Source organism: Poecilia formosa, unplaced genomic scaffold, assembly GCF_000485575.1.
Source record: "Poecilia formosa unplaced genomic scaffold, Poecilia_formosa-5.1.2 Scaffold186, whole genome shotgun sequence".
Classification (NCBI taxonomy): Eukaryota; Metazoa; Chordata; class Actinopteri; order Cyprinodontiformes; family Poeciliidae; genus Poecilia; species Poecilia formosa.
Genome location: NW_006800125.1, coordinates 611,931 through 632,162, shown reverse-complemented (window position 1 = coordinate 632,162; position 20,232 = coordinate 611,931). Strand labels below are relative to the sequence as shown.

At 39.5% G+C, this 20,232-nt stretch overlaps 1 protein-coding gene across 8 annotated transcripts in view; it reads right to left on the bottom strand.

Moving 5' to 3' along the window:
- Positions 1 to 20,232, bottom strand: part of LOC103147632 (inositol 1,4,5-trisphosphate receptor type 1) — an 88,158-nt gene that overhangs the window by 24,160 nt on the left and 43,766 nt on the right. For 5 of the 8 annotated variants that reach the window (XM_007566074.2, XM_016678649.1, XM_016678648.1 and 2 more), the window contains 12 exons: positions 15,628 to 15,675; positions 13,103 to 13,235; positions 11,222 to 11,409; positions 4,530 to 4,713; positions 4,158 to 4,411; positions 3,240 to 3,440; positions 3,029 to 3,139; positions 2,825 to 2,920; positions 2,457 to 2,600; positions 2,224 to 2,331; positions 1,943 to 2,135; positions 254 to 376 (listed from right to left, as the gene is read on the bottom strand). In XM_007566074.2, the coding sequence (XP_007566136.1) occupies positions 254 to 376; positions 1,943 to 2,135; positions 2,224 to 2,331; positions 2,457 to 2,600; positions 2,825 to 2,920; positions 3,029 to 3,139; positions 3,240 to 3,440; positions 4,158 to 4,411; positions 4,530 to 4,713; positions 11,222 to 11,409; positions 13,103 to 13,235; positions 15,628 to 15,675 (1,783 nt within the window). The remainder of the gene's footprint in view (positions 1 to 253; positions 377 to 1,942; positions 2,136 to 2,223; positions 2,332 to 2,456; positions 2,601 to 2,824; positions 2,921 to 3,028; positions 3,140 to 3,239; positions 3,441 to 4,157; positions 4,412 to 4,529; positions 4,714 to 11,221; positions 11,410 to 13,102; positions 13,236 to 15,627; positions 15,676 to 20,232) is intronic. The other 3 variants (XM_016678651.1, XM_016678652.1, XM_016678653.1) reach the window with 1 other exon arrangement.

The following is a 20,232-nucleotide window of genomic DNA, read 5'->3' as shown; positions in this document are numbered from 1 at the left end:
TATATATATATATATATATATTCTGTGCTCAGTGCATTAGCCTTTTTCTGAACCTGGTTTTCTACAGAAGTCTGATTGCAATATCAAAAACAAAGAAAAAACAAACTCAAGTCTGACTGAAAGCATGACCTCATCAAGGCGTCTCCACTTCCCTTTCCCCTGCTTCTTAATTTATGTAAATATCTTCGAAATGAAATATTTCATAGTTGCACTTGCTTAAAAACCTCCTGATGGTTAGATGAACATGACTGACCTCCATGTACCCCCTCCAGGGGGTAGAAGAAGCAGACCAGCAGATTCATGAGCAGAGCCAGTTTAAAGGAGATGTTGCTCCACACTGACATGTTTCTGGAGCACCAGTAAAGCACTGGCTCAGCTGGGGAGGAGAGGAAATACAATCAGTCCAATTGAATTTAAATTTTAGTTCATTTAGATGCCAAAAAAAAAAAAAAAAAAATCTAAATGTACTGGTTTTCATAATCTATAATATACTTTAATGATCTAGAGATGGAATATGAGTGAATTAAGTTTGGACATCTGAACAGGAGAAAACTAAGAAATTGTGAGAAAATAAACAAGAAATTTAAGCAACTTTGAACTCAAAGTTCAAAGTTGAGTTCAAGACAGGTTCTTGAAATCCTGTCTTTCTTGACCTTTCTCCTCCAACCTACAGCCTGGCTTTTCAGACTTTGTGAACTTGGCTTTTATAGGAAAACAGAAACAGATGCAGGGACTTTTCAACGTCCATCCCCTCCTCTGAGTGAAAGACTAAATAAAGTTTGTGCGTGGGCACGGGAGTCTTGTATGTGGATTAGACTTGTCACAGGGAGTGGGTGTGGGCCTGCGCGTGTGTGTGTGTGTGTGTGTGTGCACGCGCGATCACGCACACTCTCACTTGTGATTCATAAGGTTACTGTACAAAACGCTTCACGGCTCAAATGAGTTTGGAAAGTCCCTGTCTGCTTTTACATAGCGGAAACATGCACTTGTACCACGAACATATAAAGGAGGGCAACAGTTGTCCCTGCACTCTGGTGCCTCTGCACAGCTGTCCACTTATCTTGCCCAGGCTTGCTTTCTGTCATTTGTTAGTTCAGAGATAATGCACACATGCAGCAATTCACCAGTATATAGTCACCTGACAAAATTAGGACACTCCAATAAACCCTTAGTAAATGTTCACATATGGATGTCTAACCCAAAATTTTGCAAATCTATGAAAAAAAAAGGTAATTTAATTGCACTTAAAAACCGAAAATTAAATATTTTATCAGTCAGTAAACTAAAGATAAATCGCATTTCCTGGGATTTGACGATATTTCAGTGCTTTGTCAGCCAGTTCTTGGTGGATTTTCTGGTAGGTTATGGGTCATGTTGCAAAGGCAATTCCTTCTTTCTTTAGCTTTTTTTTTTTTGGTTTTTTACAGGTGGTGACACATTTTCTTCAAGCACCCTCTGATAGAGTTCCTGGTGATTATATGATGATGAGCTGACCTGGTCCTGTTGCAGCCACGCATCCACAAACCATGACACTTCCACTGTTTTTGTACAATTCACATAAAGTTATTTTACTTGAGTGATGTAATTAGGAAATACCAAACATTTAATTTTAGACTCATCTGTCCCAAGAACATTGCTCCAGAAGTCCTGGTCTTTGTGTACTAGACCTACAGCAAACCTTAGTCTGGCCTTCATGCTTTCTTTGACAGGAAAGCTGTTCCACTTTGACTTTCCATAAGAGTTAGATGTGTTTTGTGATTGAAAAAGCGCTTCCATATCCGCATCATCGGCAAAAACTTTAGGGTTTTGATCTTGTGGATTTCTTTCAAGAAATGTTAAAATGTGTTAAAAAAATGTTTAATCCCATTAGTACTTCTTTTATACTTTTACATGATTTTCTTCAAGATTTTCTAAGCATGTTGTTGGATATTCTTCACCCTACCTCTCAGCTTCTTTTGCCAGTTCATCTCATTGAAAAGGTCTTCTGCCCGCAGGAAGAAGTCATTAATCTTGCTGCCCTGCTCGTCTCTCTCGGTTGTATAGTAGATCCGCAGCTTCGACTCGGAGGTCAGGAACTCGCAGATGTTGGGTACGGGGAACACTATCTCCTCCATGGTGCGATCCTGACGCACAATCTAAAACACAGAGGCTCAAACAGTCACCTCAGAGGGACTCCAATCCCTCTGCAACATTTAGCTTTAGGGTCAGTCGAGTGTGTCTGACCTCTATCTGAGCAGTATGCTTGGCGTAAAACTCTAGCGCCTCGTCTCCATCTTCGGTGCCACCTCCAGGTTTCAACATCATGGAAAGCTCTTTATTATGGCGCGCCAACTGCAAAGTAGCCAACACGAGCGATTTTTTTCACGAAAGCAGCAGAAAGAAGTATCTGTGTTTTCTCATGAAGGCCAAAAATCATCACGATCTAATTAAGATTTTTGCAAATATAAACATCCAACCTGGTGAGCCAGAATATAAATGTTGTGTCCAACGTTTCGAGGTGAAGCCGCATCATGTTCCTCTTCATCTCTAACATCCTCTTCCTCCTTTATGTTCTCATACTCTTCCTCACCCTGAAGATAGGCCTTCTTTATCACCTCCACCTGCAAAGACATATATTAATGTATTGGAAAACTATTCGCAACTTTTACGTGTTTTGGCAAATTATAACCCCAAATTTAAATTTTTCCTTCCAATTTAAATCTAGGCACTAGTTTGTGTCGGTTCGTCGCACAAAAACCCAACAAATCATTGAAGCTTGAGGCTGTAACATGAACAAAAACGCAGTTATAGTATCAAAGCAGAAGAAACAAGTTGAGTTTCCCACCAGCTCTTTAGGCTTCATGTTGTACAGGATCCTCTCTGCGTTCTCACTGTCATGTCGGCTCTCCATGATGGCAAGCAGCAACTTGGAGGCGTTGTTCTGGGAGGAGAATTAAAGAAACGCTTAGTGAGAAAATGCACAGAGGCATAGAAGCACATTATCTCTCAAAGAAACAAAACTTAAGATTTAGCAAACTTCCAGCCTCACCTTGAGCTCTAACACTAGATCCATCCGTTTCTTTCCAAGCGGGTTGATGTCATTCAGAATCAGTGCAATAATGATGTCAATACCATTGGATTCATGAGTTGCTATACAGTTCTGGAGGAATTAAAGACATAACATAAACAAATGTGGTATAGTGGGGTAGTGCAGTGAGAGAACTTCCTGTTTTTTGTTTTTTTTTTTGCATCTCCTGTACCTGGTTTTCATGACAGGGGCCTTGGCAGTACTCCGTCAGGCTCTCCAGCGTTTGGTTGATGAGGGCCACGTTGTCCTCGTTGATGTACAGTCCCAGCAGGCCGAGGCCTCCGGTGGTGCTTCCACAGATGCAGTCCAAGAACTGCAAGGTCTCACAGACCAGGTTGTAGTTGTTCTTTTTGTTCTGATTACGAAGGAAGTTCTAGCAGAACACAGAAATTATGCAGGGATACTGATAAAAGTCAGAAAGTTGGACCGGGAAATCCGGACTGATAACTATTTAGACTAAAAGCTGGTTTAAGAATAAGACAATGACTGAACAGTTCAGATTAATAATTATCTTACTAACCTAAGATAATTATGTAAGTAATTATCTTATGTTAGATAATTACATATCTAACATAAGATAGATATGTAGTTATCTATCTTATAACTAGATATGTAGTTATCTATCTTATGTTAGATAATAAGATAGATAATAAGATAGATAATTATGTTAAATGTAACTTAACTTTTACATTTAAAGTTAAGTTACATTTAACTTTAAATGTAAAAGGTACAGGTCTGATACAGGTGCCTAGGAGTACAAGGTATTTAGACTTATAGATGACTGATATGGACTTAAGCTTTTATTATGATACTTTCTGGTATGGAGCACATAATACAATACTTGCATGAATTACTGCTGGGTTTTATTTATGCTCCAAATGCCTTACTTTATTTTTTCAGAACATATCGAAAGACAAGAAATTAAATAAAGATTTTCAGTGTTTAGATCTATTCAAAAGCAGTGGATGTGTAAACCTGACATTTAACCAAAGCAATTATTGTGACAAAAGACAGTTTAAATATAATGGCAAACTCCTCTAAAACCCATAAATTATATACTGAAGCCTATCTGCTACGCAGTGTGTCCCACCTGCAGGTCGCGGTTGTGGTTCTCACAAAGCAGCTGCAGGAAGCGAAGAATCGGCTGCATGATAACGACCACAAAGCTCATCTTTTCCTCCTGGTTCTTTGCCCCGGCGCTGGGCAGCCCGTCTGTTGAGGAACAGTGGTCCTCTGGCTCAGCTTCCCGCCGGTAAGAGTTGAACGCCTTCTTGGTGGCAGATGAGGCCTCTATCAATTGCTCTTTCGCATCTTCTGTCATCGACGACACAGGTGACTCTCGGGCTGCAGCAAAGTTGTGAAACAAAAAGTCATCACTTAGTAGGCAACTATCAATTTACAAAGTCTGATATCTGACCTAAAAAATGAATTACTGTTTTCTGCTTTTAATTTTATGTCAGACCTCTTTTGCGTAAAGGGTCATCTATGTACTGGTAGTCTTCGTCTCTTCTCTTGTTTCCTAAATCGCTGGTGTTTACCGTCACAGTGGCTTTGATTTCCTGCTGAGCCGACTTCATACGGTCGTAGAAAACCCGAAAGAACTTCTCTGAGTTCTTGTCATCGGTCAGACGGCAAAAGAAAGAGCGCTGGATACAAGGGAAAATATTGGAAAATTTTTATTAAATAGGAAAAAGTCATCGTGTTTTAAAGCAGAAACCCCAGAAATTTTCCAAACAGGACACAAAGTTGAATCGCAACAAAAAATCGGAACTGAGCACCAAGACCTGCTGTTTGAACGTAGCTTACTTAGCTATACTGTAGCTCTGATCTCAACAGGACAGAACATCTTTTGAAAGTTTTAAAGCTGAGCAGGGCTTCCCGTCCAACATCAGTGTCTAACCTCACAAATGCACTTCTGGAAAAATGGCCTAAACCCCCATCAACATAAAAAACACTCCTAAAGTTTGTGGAAAAACTTCCCAGAAGAACTGGAGCTGCTAGAGCTGCAAAAGGATGAGCCAACAACACAACTCACGTTAAAGTTCATTTGTGTGTGAATTTAAATGAATGTATAATTTTTGGCAATATACTGTGTGCGTCAACTTTGGACTTAGAAATTAGCATGCCATCAAGATCTATAAGTTCAAACACATATTAACAGGACAAACCTTATATATTTATGGGTTTCAAACATGTTATCGTGCAAAAGCTCTACAAAATGCATCAGCTATTGCCACAGCAAATGGTTTCACTTTCTGTCTAAGAAATCTTGGAAATAAGAGTTTTAAAGCACCTACAGCGCTGTCCTACGAGAGATAAGGCAAGGAATTTAATTATTAACACAAATATTGCACTTTCGATATCAGTGAGAGCATGTTTTTACAATCAACACCATTCAAGAGTCAAAACCAGTATCGCTTGATATGAGAAAACAGGTCTTATCAGGGCCTTCAGAAGATCTTATACAACGGCCATGAAGGAGGTCCAAGATATGAGCGGGTTTAACGCCATGGTTACGGCTGCAGAATGGGGTCACAGAGAATTAGAGCACTTTCAAGCTTGCCAGGGACGATGTATACAGCGTGTCCCAGTCCACAAGGCTGTTGTTTTGATTATGTAAGAGCTGTTACTGCTGCAGTATATGGAAAGGCTTTTTACCAGCCAAAGCAGCCTTGCCACACTTACAGGGTGAAAAAAATTACATAGGACAGGCGGGAGGGAGAAATCTGGCCTACTTACACAGATCGAATGGCAGAGACGGTGTGTGGGGAAAGAAAAACGAGGAAGAAAAACTGACTATAAATGAAAAAGGGGGATGATTGAGTGAGGGGAAATGAGAGCAAGAGATAGGGAGGGACAGAATGTTATCAGGCAGTATTTAGGCCACTTCTCAAATTTTGTTACATAACCATCTGCCTTTCTAGGTTAGCCGTAAGGCTGGACAACAAAAGAAAGACACAAATTATAGTCATGAGGTTTCCATTTCTCCTTCTCCAACAAAATACTTCCCGTGCCCTTGAAATTAAAAAGGGCTGTATAGCTACAAGGCTACAAAAAAACAAAACAAGCGAGTCTAATCAGCTTTTTGACCAAAGTACTTTGAGGAAGAACAACGATATTAATCTGAACTCGCACTTCAAAAGGAGACCCGCAGCTCTGTGCCCCGCCCCAGCCATCCTCCACTGAGCTGCAGACCTCCTGCACGTACACACTCTGCCATGTCTCAAAGACAAGGAGATGGCCAGCGTGGGGAGAGCGAGAGAAACCGCCGGCCAAGACAAGGCCATCAAGCAATAAACAACCTGATGATAGACGGGAAGCGCATAGACGGGATTAGCTGCACCACTGACAGTCCAGCCAGAGTTTACAAGTCCACGCACGCCTGTGGAGGGTATGAACATGAAGGAGGTGGGGGCTACTTATTGTCGTGCATGCTCATATAACTCTGTAGCAAGGGGTGAACAACGAGGCACGGGGCGAGTAACATACATCGACCCGAACGCAGGAAACACAGAGGAGCACTCATCCTGAAGCATTACATAACTAGCACCGCCGCACACAAACAAAAATCCTTGTACAGTTCAAGCTCAAACAGACTGGAGATTGCACACACCAGTACGCCCACTGACTCTTGCACTTGCAGAAAAAAAATAAAAAATGGGTCAGCTGTCTCTGGCAATCAGCGCATGCCAGTTTTGAAAAGGACACGCCCACAAACGCATGCATGCCCTAAAGTTCAGTCTTCTCTATCGGCCATTTTTATTCTTATGTAACCAAGCTGGTTTTCCACACTTTGTTTTATCAAAGCAGAATGGCTCCTCTGCAGGAAATGCCAGACACCACAGATATCCCAAACAGTGTGAGAGTGCAGCAGCATGCCAGAAGGGCCTTTTCATCTTTATTAGATGATCGTGTTCCACCTTGGTAAAGGCTTGTTTGTTTCACTCCCATTTAAAGAAGCCAAATGTGCTGGTCATAAAAAAAACATTTTCATATTCACCTGCAGCCCAGAAGCCCCAAAATGCAGCGCTGTGTCAAAACTCAGTTACTAAGAACTACACTGTAGTGCGTCACCGAAACAAAGACAATGCCACAGCAAAGTCGAACAAAAAAAACAAAACAAAGCGGCATAACTTTCATTTTTTGATTTCTTCAGAAATGTTTTTGACAATGAATCAGAAGTGAGAACCTTAAGCTTTCATATCTAACCACGCTGCTGCCTCTGTAGTTTCGACGTTTGCCCTGAGAAGCTCATCGACAAAAAATCCGTGCCACTGCTTTCATCACGGCCCTCTGCGTGTTTTGGTAGGGCGAAAAAAACCAACAAAAAAAAAGGCGAGGACAAAAGCGTAGAGAGATGAGGTGGACGGAGAAGAGGGCCACGCATCTCAGGGGCCCCCCTGTAGTGTTGGGTAAACACAGAGCCTGTCTGTAACTATGAGACGGAGAGGAGCGGGGCCAGGAGGGGGCGGACAGTGCTGAAAAACAAGGTCATAGCGCTTTCCCTTCTCTCCTTCCGTTCCGCCACTTGGCATCAACAAAAGGATGTTATGTAACAGCTATTTATACTTGCGCTCCTCTTTTCCTCTCACCCTCCCTCTCACGTCAGCCAGCGCCACATGTAGACCAAAACGGAGCTGCTGCTTAGCTCTGCTTTACCCCCCTGAAGAAATGTTCCTCCTTTTTTTTTTTCTCTCATCCCTTTTTCTTCAACCCACAAACTATCCGAGTCTGTTAGGGTTTTCAATTTTAAATCAACAGGGTTCTTTCCCCCCCTCCATTCACAACACCTCGGCAGGGAAAGAGAGCAGCGTGGCGTGTAGTTAGACGGCAGATGGCGGATGAGTGAAATGTCACAAGTCACCATGTCACAACAGAATTTACACTTGCGCTTGATTTGTCATAGCTCTTTGCAGCAAAGCTGACCGGAGACAGAGAAGGAGAGGAGAGGACAGGAGAAGAAGCTTTGTGTATGTAAGATAGGGACTTTGGGGAAAAAAGCTACCACTTAAAAGTAAATAAGTGAGAATGCAATAACATTTTTTAATCATCAGATTTTTTTTTTTTTTGTTTTAAACCTAAAACACTACAGAGACTATAAATGCCCACTCCAAAACGTTCTTCCATGACTAACTTCACCACTCTGACTGTATACTCTGGTATTTTAGCTTTTCCAGTTTTGCCATGTTAAAAAATATATTTTTTATTTGTTTCTTTCCACATGTAATAAAAAAAACAGATATGCATTTGGCAATTGAAATGCAATAATTGCTCAAAATCTGAAAAGTATGGTTTGCATTTTATTTATCCTCTGTGCTCCAATCAATACTTCGTAGAACTGCTTTATGCTTTGAGGTATGTCTCTATGACTGTTCTACATTTAGACTATGGGTGCCCACGTCCAAAACCTTCATCTTTTATATCCATCCATGATTCAGCACACCTGAATCAAATGGGTAAATTCCCTCATTAGCAATCAGTCAGCTCTCCAGAGGTCTGGTAATGACACATTTATGAGATTTAGATGTGTTTGAGCTGCTCTCCAGTACTGGACTTGGACACCCCAGTTTAGACATTACATTTTGTAGTTTTGTAGCTATGCTACAGATTTTCTGTAATATTTACTCTGGACTTTGACTGGACCATTCTAACACACAGATATGCTTTGATCTAAGTCATGCTAATGTTTCTCTGGCTCGTGTTCAAGATGACTGTCCAGCTGGGAGGTGAACCTCCAATCTCTTCACAGGTGTTTGCAGCCTCTAACAGATTTTCTTACAGGATTTCCTGGTTGTTCGCTTCTTGCATCTTTAGCATCAACTTGAACCAGCTTCCTTTTCTTTGGTGAAGCAAAGCATCCCGAGCCATGTGTTTGTGTGGGAATAGAGTTCATGGGGGTGTTGGGTAATGTTATTTACAACATGCAATGTTTTGCTTGTTATAAGACCAGTGAAAGAGTTTCTTCTTTCTCATGTCTGCAGTGTCCCTTACATGACTGGAAACAAGTTGAAAATTTTCTTTTTTTTTTCTTGCCATCTCGTAAAATGCTCAGATCTGTGGAGCGTGTAGCTTATGGCTGACCTGTCAAGCTGTGGATCTCAGCACCTACTTCAATGATAGCTTAGGCCTCTTGGACTGTTTCTCTAATTAATGTCCCCCAATCAGCCAGTCAGTTGACATGTGCAGCCATGTTTTATAACTTAATCCTGTTTCAAAAACCTCCACAAAAGTACTGGTGACATGTCTATTGGTGCCTTGTTTGTTCACTAATGTTCTTCAACAAACCTCTGAGGAATTGACAGAACAGATACATTTGTACAGAGATGTAATTACATAAAGGCTCACTTTATTCGCTCTATTCGGTTGACTGGATTTGAGTAAAAGGAGAATAAATGAAAATGCATGTCACACTTTCCAGATTTAAAATTTCTGAAAACTTTGCGTGATTTCCCAAACACTTATTATGGATTACTTTGTATGTTGCAATGAAACAACATTGAATTTTGTACTTGTAATATAAAAAAAATGTGAAAAGGTTCATAGGACTAAACCCATTTCAAGCACTTCGAACTTATATTGCTGGCAGTATAAAACTTGCACATTATTCTTCCTCAGCAAGAGTGGTCATTTTCTTCAAAGATCTGCATCTTTTATTGCAACAAACATTTAAAATTTTACAGTATTATTTCAATCTGGAATTTACTGGTTATCTTTGTTCTTCCAAATCCTGTTCCTGATCTTTTGGAAACTGATAATATTTTCAAACTGATATTTTTGTCAGAACTGCACATCTTTTATTTCATTTTGTATGAAAGCTCTAAAGTGATGTTAGAAGTCATATTAATATCAGACGTTGTATTCTTGAACACTCTCAAGACATTCTGGCTCAGTCCTGAAGTTCCTAAAGTAATCCATTAAGTTTCTTACTGACACACTGAAGCGTGGTTTGAAATATGCAATATTTTCCATCCAGTGTTCCTCGCTTGCTTTGTGCTTGGAAGTATTTATTAATTATTGCATGTGGGCATTTATGCATTAGTCTTGCAGGTCAGATACAGCATGAGAGACATATGAGTTTGAAGAACTGAATGCCGGCGATTTACAGTACATAGTGTGGCTATTTTTGCTCACTAAGTAGGGCAAGAGTAAATAGTTAACAGTGTTACGTGAAAACGAGATATGCGACACCCAACAGGTGTTCGGGAAGTAACAATGGATGATGACGGTGTAAAAAAAAATCTAAGGTTGAGGTGATCTATGACTTATCACGGACTTGGCTTCCACTCACCCTGCTGGGAACCTTTAGGATATTACCTAGTAACTTAAAGCAGACAAATGTTTCCATACTATAGTATATTTCTGTCTCAGCAGGATACATTTTCACATTTTTTCCCCGGGCAAACACGAGTTGGGAAGGGTTAGGAGATCTCCAGTTTTTCCTCAATCCCCTCTCTGTGTTTCCTCACCTCTCCGCCCTCTCTCCCCACTGCCCCAGTTCCGGAGGCCTGGCATGACCCAGTTTGGGCGGCAGGAGAACCTAAGGGAGCGAGGCAGGAATGTTTTGAAGGCTGAGACATTCCTCATTGTTCATTCACACTGCCTTATGTAACACAGACTGATCACGTGACGCTGCTCTGCAGCAGCCGTGGGAAGCCGGTGCATTATCTCCGCCTTAGTGGCTTCCTCGCTCTAATCTGATTATGCAAGCCCCGGCTTACACAACAGCACGCAGACTGACCGACAAGAATGGACAGACAAAGAGATAAACTGATTAAAAAAAGGAGAGAAACGGAGACAACATAAAGACCTGCAGAGAGAGAAGGTCTGAAGGGCTCCGGTTAAATCCAAGAGGGGGAAATGTTTATGTAATTTCACAGCCTGATTTTAGTGGTTATCGACAGACCGGGAAAATGATTAACAGATGACCCGGTTTTTCGTCAACATAAAGTAGATTGAGAAATGGAGGGTGAGAATGTATATATGCACAACTGCGGTGGCATACTGACCCATATGCAATGCATTCTTTCCATTTTAGGCAAATAAAAAATGTCAAAGCTCTTCACTCCTGACTGATGTTAAATACTCAGGCACTATTTAATAGTAAACACCATCCACAAAAAATGTAAACTCAAATGATGGACTTGTGTGACTGACCTGGATAGTTGTGTTTCCGCCTTCCAGCAATGCAATGGCCAAGAGGATGCTTTCTTGGAAGACTCTGTCACTGGTAGTGTTCATGATTAGATCAATAACGAGATCAGAAGCTCCTTCTTTGTCCAGATGACACTGAACCTCTGACAGAGTCATCTCCCCCCGACTGAGGCCGCCTGGACCCCCTAAAGCTGCAAGAGCAAGACAGAGCAGCACGTAAATCCTAGGCTGTCATTGCATGATCTTTTTAATAATATAATTGTTATAATTGAATTAATTTTAACATATATATATTTATATACATATGAATATTTATCTTTTATCACAGCAACATAATCATACATGGGAAATTTTGTATCAGATTCCTTTTCTGTAGATTTCCCAAGAAAGTGGTTAAAATACCACAAGCATTTGAAAAAAAATAAAAAATACATTGGATGGACTTGACCAGCAAAATGAAACTGGCTCGTTATTAAGTCTTTTAAAAGGATAATGATTCAGAGCATGTGGTCAAATAAACGAAAGAAATGGTTTTGCCTCCAAGAACAAGAACACTTAAAGATATTGCATTCATTCATCACAAATAATCAAAGGAAGTAAATCCAAGTTAGTCTATTAAGTTTATTAGGTTGTCAAGTTAAACAAACGTAAATAAATTAAGTTTGACAAACTTCATTCACTTGTCACTTGTGACCGACTAATATTGTTTTAAGTTGGGGCTCCATTCACTTTTTTCAGTGTATGCTGCAACACTGTTGGTCTAAGCACTGAGAGATTATGCATCAAGAAAATTAACTTATTCCTAATATCAACCTGTGTGTTTGAACATACTGCGTTTGCACACTAGATGGACATGAAATCTTTCAGTATATCTACAGGACCAATGATACCAATGTTTTGAATCTAATTCATAAATGCAGATTTTTTTAAGAAAAAAAAAAAGGTATTTCTTTTTAAATAAATAAAAAATGTTACAGTTCAGGATCTAGCCCCAAACAGCTCAGATTTACAGCTGTGTAAGTCTCTGCACCCAGCTTTTCCTGCACATTTCTCCCTCGGCGTGGGGCCCCAACCTCAGGCTGCATATTGAATTCCTTTCCTGGCTCTTGTTTCTGCAACAGGTGCACAGACTGTTTCCACAAGAAGCACCAGCCTGTCTCTTAGCAACAAAAAGAAGTTAATCATGGGTGGGAGAGGGCATGCTTTCTGTGGTCTGGATGGTGTGCATGGGCAAGATGGGAAACTACGATCCAGTATGATTGTGTTTCTGAACTTAGTCTAATGCTGCTCATTACAGCAAGTTAGATGATGTGAATGAATTGTATGCCAGACAAATAATTTAATTCTAAATTCATGAAAATCACAGGCTCAGAGCAACTGTAGGTTGATAAAAACACCTTATATAATTACAAATGTTAAAAATCAACCAATGACTCCAATAGCCATTGTGCATTGCCTCAGTATTTTGACTCCAGATAGTAACACATTGACCTCTCTATCGCGTATTGATAAGAATGTTGTGCTCTGTGTGCTCAAAGGGCAGCTCGCAGCACAACCACAGGGCTGATAACCACCTCAGGGCCAGACAGATACAGCCACATTCTTGTGTTTCATCTCGTAAGAAAAAAAAAAAAAAAAAAAGAAGCAAAAGGTTCACAGAGGCTCTGCCTTCCAATATCATCATTCCGGGCAGCAAGATGCCCTTTATTTTTTTCCAAAGGCTTATTGCTTTACATCAGTATCGGGTCAGTTAGAGATGTTGCAACCAGTGTTTTCACGACCTTTTTGTTGCAAGCTGGGAAAAAAAAAAAAAAAAAAAGGCACAGCAAAAATATTTTACATTAAATGTTTACGGTCAAGGCTGGAAATGAGCAAAACGGTCACCTGATTGACTCCTTCCCGGTCCTACTGGACTGAGCGGGCCATTGCCAAATGACGTCAGACTGTCCCTCCGCCCACTGCTCCGATGAAAGTTTCCATAGTAACGGCTCACCAGAATCTGTCTGAGCGCCTCGCCCTAAAAGTGGAAAAGGAAGGGCAGGATGTAATGGTGTGACGTCAGCGACTGGGGAGAGAAGGGAGATTATATAACACGAGTAATATATTCAGAAAAAAAAACCGTGGAGAAAATCTCAGACTGCCAACATGTTGGTAGCTTCCGAGACAGACGGGTCAAGGTAATCCTTGGTGTTTGCACACAAGTGCCACTGGACATGATTTTGGGTTTTGCCAATGCGACACCACAAGAATCAACAAGTCCAGCTCTCTTTAATTCAAGCACCAAAGAGCCTTTTAACCAAACCCTGTAGCAGAGTTTCCTCCATGAGTGATTGTAAACATTTCGAACTTTCTCCCTGTCATACTTCAAACATGAAGTTTACGTCATGTGTCTCCCATGCAACTGTTTGTCACTGCAACAGTGACCCCGTGCAATGACAATGGGAGGTCCTGGTTTTCACTCAGGCAGACCCGAGGACAGCCCTCCCACACCGTGACTCATCCGCTGTCGAGCAGTCAGCGGCACGACTCTGCCGTTGCCGTAGCAACCGCAGCCCGTCCTTACCTGAAAGACCTCCCATGGGATAAAGTGAAGGAAATGAAAGAGTCTGTGATGCGTGTGTTTGTGTGCGATTATGTGCAAATTATCGTGAGCCGTGGGTGGTCCTTGAAAGACGACAGCGAAATTATATAAACTCTGCTGCCGGCGTCATGCTCTGGGGGTCACGATTACTTTTTGTAGGTGATGTGAAGAACTCTTTTTTTTTTATTGGCAGTAGGCTATTCAGAAAGCGTGCATGTGCATAACGTTTATTTCCTGATAAGGTTTTAAATTATTTTCTCCACTCTAAAGTCCTCAGGCGTGACTTTCCAACGCGGACTTAAAGTTAATCTCAAAAGTCTACACACCCCTACGAAAAAGGCCAGGATTATATGATGTAAATGGAGAGATTATGATGAATCATTTACAGACTATTCCCATCTTTAATTCAAAATTAAAGATGGGACTTGTGGGACTTTACTAATTAAGATGTATTTTGTTACAAATACAAAATAGCCTGGTTACATAATCGTGCAGGGAGTTTAACTAATGACATATTGAAGACCCCGGTCTTGAGATCACATCTGTTGTTAATTTCGGTGAAAATTAACAAACAAGACATAAAGCAGCACTTTGTCAGTAGAATTTTCCTGACATTTGCGTTCTTTAGCTAAGGGCATACGTGTATTTCAGGAAACATTTCCTTCATAAACCAGGCAACAGCAGGCGTTTCTTAGCTCCCTCCAGTATTTTATCGCTCACAAGTGGAGATGCTGTACAGCTGTGAGTCTTCAAAAATAAAGCCAGTAGTGTGGGATGACAGGAGCGTCGGTGACTCATCATTGACGCAGTCCATGTTGGACGACTCTCCATACCACTAGGAATATTTATGGATGAAGTCAAGGTAGTGATTGATTTGAAGTGCTTCAGATTTCAACTATGCACCTCCTTCTCTTTGGAAATTATGTCCGTGTCTTGTTTTTGCTCCCGAATTGTACGCCAGCTGGCAGCACAATCCACACGACACCCTTACATCATTGTCTTCCAGCAGGGGGCAGAGGTCAGCCCCCCTCTGTTACGGCCCGGACAGCACAAGCAGTCACAGGCTCTCTTGTATTGGCTTCACTGGTTGAGGGAGTGATGTAATGTTTTACCGTTTGTCTATGGATGTAAGAGTCAACAATTCTCCAAACAATATGTGTGACAAACTCTGCATATTGACATGAAGTAAAAGGTGCTTTTTACAGAATATTAGTTTAGATGTTTTCAAAATCATGGGACATTACGACACCCTTTTATTACTAACCTAACAGATTTGGGTTTTTTTTCATTAGAGATGAACTAAGTGTGGAAATGATTTGTCACTCACTTGTTTTTTTTACAGCACAGACACCTGGCGCATAAACACAGATGTGTAAACTTTTGAGATCCAAAAACTCAAATTGATGAACCAAACGCACATGACTCAGGGATTATCACCAACCGAAAACAGGATGTTGGTACTTCGGTATAGTGTCATTTCTGAACATTTTAAAGGCCAAACAATTGTGTCATAAAACTGGAGTGAAAGAGTCACAGATTTGTCAATGTGCTTCACTTTCAAAATTGGGAACAAAACAATCGAAAACTATAAAGACAATTTTAGTCAGTAAATAATCTTGACATCAAAATCATGGAATTTTATTTGCAAAGTAAACTGATAATATAGACTCCACAGCTAATTTACTGTTTCACATGAATGTAATTCAAGTGATACTGCTAATATAAATGTAATACTTTTAAAACTTCATGTGAAGAAGGGTAACTATGAGTCTCTATACGTCTCTATTAAAGATGTTAGTTAAGCTGCCATGCTGGAGTAAGTACCTACCCTTCTCTGGTCTGCCAACAGTTTCGGAGGCACGTTCTGATCCAGCTTCTGTATGCATTGAGTGGTTCAAGCATTGTAACACAAATACAGAGTTAATATTCATGCAGCACAGAGAACATTTCTCAGATTAATTACTACACAGTGCGTCTACCGGCTGTCACAAGTGGCCATGCAAAGATCTGCTGAGTACGCATTGCCATGCTTTTACAGCTAGATCAGAAACCAGGAAACGGCAAACATTTGAAACTATGAAAGGCGAGGTATTTATTGGATGCAAGATGCCCAATTAAATTATTTCATAATGAAATGGTTAACCACATGTTTAGCTTGTTGAAACCAAGCCTCAGTTTTGGCCTAACATGGCAGTACGCACAGAATTAAATATACAAATGTAGGATCTCAGGTTGGCATGCTGAAAACAAAATATGAAGATGGAATGTGGAATATGTGAAGATGAAAGTAGGACAGGGTGAACCGTCAATGGGAAAAAGTTAGTCCCAATTCCAAAACAAATACTAACAGAGACAGTTGAGACAAAAATCATGCACGTTTGGACAAACTCCTCATTTCCACCATTTGACCTCACATGCACGCTTGTAGATTCTTCGAGGAGAACAATAATGAAAGCATTCAAAGAACGAACAGACTCCACACAGAAGGTTAACCAGGAAAAACAAGTCTTTAAATCTTGGCTTTCATAAATATTTGTGCTGTCGTGTAAAGTATGTTTCCTAAAGGGAAAAGCCATTTTGTCTTCCTCACTAGTTTCACATTCAAGGAACCTGAGTTTTGTTTTTGTTTTTTTCTTAAAGAATTTAACTCTTGCCATTAGCAAACATTTATTTCCCGTCAGATATTTAGATATATCTATTTTTTTCATTACACACCTGATATCCCACTTATCAGCTAAATATAATAATTGATTTTAAACTCATGAAAGAAATAGTGTGGATGTTTAGTTGGTAATTTTCATCACAAAGCTCCTCAGTCACAGTACCAATCAACGGAAAACAAGAATGTGCCAAAATCATTAAAAGATAATTCAATGACATTTCCTATGATACAATTGCATTTTTTGGAGAGTATTTTGCTTTTTACTTAATTAATTTTCTCATATATTAGCTATTTTAGCTTTTCTTATATTAGTTAACTTAGTCTATATTTTCCACATTTGCTTATTTTTTACACTTTATCTCATCTTTTGAAGTGCTATTTCTTTAGATTTATATGATTAATTCTCCCTTTTAGGAGCATCTCATCTATTTTTTTAAGTATCTTATTTTGCTTGAAGTAATTTATCTTGATTTACATTAGTTTACTTTTAGCTTATTTTAGCTCATTAAGCTCACCAAATTTGATCTAATTCATATTATTTAATTTACATAATTATAGCATTAAGACTAAATGCTTAATTAAGGCTTGGTGAAAAATTCACATCGTAAAAGTTTTAAAAAATATAACTTCATCATTTCATTGTTCATCACAAACAATAAAAAAACATTATTGCTTTTAACTTTGAGGTTGTTTGTACCGACATACTGAAGCTACACAATTTAGCTAGTCCAAGAGACCTATAAACTATTTTTAAGGATACAGAATTTATAATTAATGACAACATAACAGATTATCAAAGAATCCAGCAGCTCAATTATTTTTTGAAGACATGCAGCGTAATCATTTTAATTTACAGATTATTTCCTGGGTGAAACTGCTACTTTGTGAAAGTTAGCTTTGCTTTCTTGTCTTTTCTGTCTTCAGTGTTTTTACCACTCATTGCTAAAGGGCAGGAGAGGAAATCAGTCATTTTACCAAAATGGCAAATTCATCTTTTACAATTGAAGAACACAGCATCGACTGAGGAGAAACTGAAATCACACAGCAACTGTTAGTTAAGGTCATACATGAGTAATCAGAAAGTTGAGAAGTTTTGGTATGAGCCACGTTTCAGGGAACGTGCACAAACATCACATTTCAGAAGCATCAAATTTAGAGAATTTAGAGTTTTCCCATTTTCATTTTCCTCGCTGGCTCACCTGAAGACCGGTAACTTAGATTAAATATCATTTTAGCATATCCATATACCTGTATATTTATTGTACACCCACATAAAACTTGTAAAAGATGCTGCTTCTCTTGTATTATGTAAAAGGCCGCATTAGGGGAGGCTAGAGAGGTGAGGGCAGAGGCAATGGGTGATGGGGTTAGAGTTACATAATCATGCCAAAAGAAACCAGGCCACAAAACCAATGACACAGAGCTGCTTACAGGGGCCATCTGTCACCAAAACACAGGATTATCACTGATGAAAGGCAAAAAATGCGGAGCAGAAGAGTCACAGAAGCCCAATGTCCATGCTCTGATTAGATGGTGTCAGGGCCGCAATGTTTTGTAGGTTTTAGTGTTTATACCAAAGAGTCTTTGCACTGATAATTTCACTACACTCAGAACAGAAATGAAAGCAAAATGAAAGTGCAAGTATACAAAGCACAACAGCAGTCAAGATGTTAAGATGCGATAAGAGAGTCAAACCCAGCAAACATCACACAGGTGCTAAATTGATCCAAAATCTAAAGTAATCCTAGTTACTCTCTCATTGGACATGTCCTAGCTTGACATTTGGTTACATTAATTAGCCATCGCTACATGGCTGCAGAGCGAGCTCTGACGGAAGACTGCGCGCCGGGGTGGCCATTTACACCCCAGTCTCCTAAGGGTTAATTAGTTTATAAACATTTGAAATGATAATCTGAGCAGCCAGAAATATGATGCTGCAGCTCCTGTAGTCGTGTATGTTTCTACGCTACAAGTGTTCTTAAAACATTTGGCTGAACTGTTTTGGCCATGTGAGAAGCCCCGAGAAAAAGAAGAAGATATATATATATATAGATACATATGTTTTTATTCACAATAATTAAGCTTTTGTTTTTAAATAAAGCATCATGTTGTGGTACTATAATTATTCAAGTAAGAACCTCAAAAATGGAACTTGCCATTACGCTGGTGAATTAGACGAAATTATAACCGGAAGGGAACTCAGACAGAACAGTAATCCAACACCAGACAGAAGACAGACAATTGTGCTTGCAAAAACATTTGTTTACACAGCCAACTAACATTTATTCACTTCCACTAAAGTTCAAACTAATAAAACTTAAACCTCAAAAACATCCTGTTTTTTTTAGAGCTTATGCAACCATAACTGTTTTCAGTGTTGCTGCAATGTGATGTGATGCTTTTTAAAAATAGGTAGTAGTTACAAGATGGATTTTGTTGGCTCGCCTGTGTGGGTGGGGGCGCTAACGCAGACAGAGACAGACCGAGAAAATGATAGAGAAGCAGGTGTAAAAGGCATTGAGGGAAAACACAGAACATGCTCACATTAGGGCTTTTGAAGATATAAAATGCAAATGATGGCAATTTGAATTCTACACTAATATATTAATTTTGCTGGAATTTACCATGGCTGACCATCAGTGTATCATACAGTCTGACAATAAAATCAAACAAAGCTTTCTGTATTTTCGGTCAGTCAGGATTTCCAAAAGTGTTTTATTTGTTAGATGCCGGAATAACTATGGCAATATTTTTTAACTTTCTTTAAATTTGTAAATGTTCATAAATTGCAGTAACATCTGTCAAAGTTGCCTTTAAACTGTACGACTTGGGTCAAACATTTTGGGTTTTCTTCCATGAGCTTCCAACAATAGTTTGCTAGAATATTGGCCAATTCCAACTGGAGTAACTGAGTCGCTCCTAAACACACTTTTGTAACAAATTTGTTTGCGTGGTTATGGCCATTGTCCATTTGGAAGAGCCATCTGTGACCATTCTTTAACTTCCTGGCTGATTTCTTTAGATATTGCTTCAATATCTCCTTTCATCTTTCGTTAGGATGTCATTTTATGCAGTGCAAAACTCCCTCCTGTAGCAAAGCACCCTCAAAACATGATGCTATCTCACTTGTACTTTGCAGTTGGGATGGTGTTCTAAGTCCTGCAAGCTTTCCCCTCTTTGCTGCAAATGTAACAATGGTCATTATGGCAAAATGCAGTAATTTTAGTTCAATCTGACCAAAAGAATAATTTTTTCCTTTAGTTCATCTGCAAGCTGAAATCAGGCTTTTTATGTTGCTTTTTGAGAAATGGCTGAGTGGTCTTTTAGCCCATCGTCATTATCATCTGGTCTTTGCTGCAGCTTTACCAAATTGTTTAAAGTTGGAGTAATCTTTTAATAAAGCCCTGAATTTACAGAAAGTAACAAAAAAACTCCTGTTATTTTAGCATTTAGCAAATAAAAACTTTTGGTAATCCTGTAAATTTCTAAATATCTGGTTTCAACTGTAGTTCACAACCTACTACAGATTTCTGTGTATAAACTAACACAGCATTTGACTAAAGCTTATCTTAAAAAAATACAGACTTGTCTTAAATTAATTTAATTAATCAATTTAAGACTCTGCACATGTTCCAGTGAATGATGGCGAAATGAGACGTTGCACTGATGAAGAAAGTCAAACTTACACACAAATAACTGAAGCACACAGATCAGCTTTCAGCTATTATTGCTCAAACAACACAAAGTTTGGACCCAAAAAAAAAAGCTTAA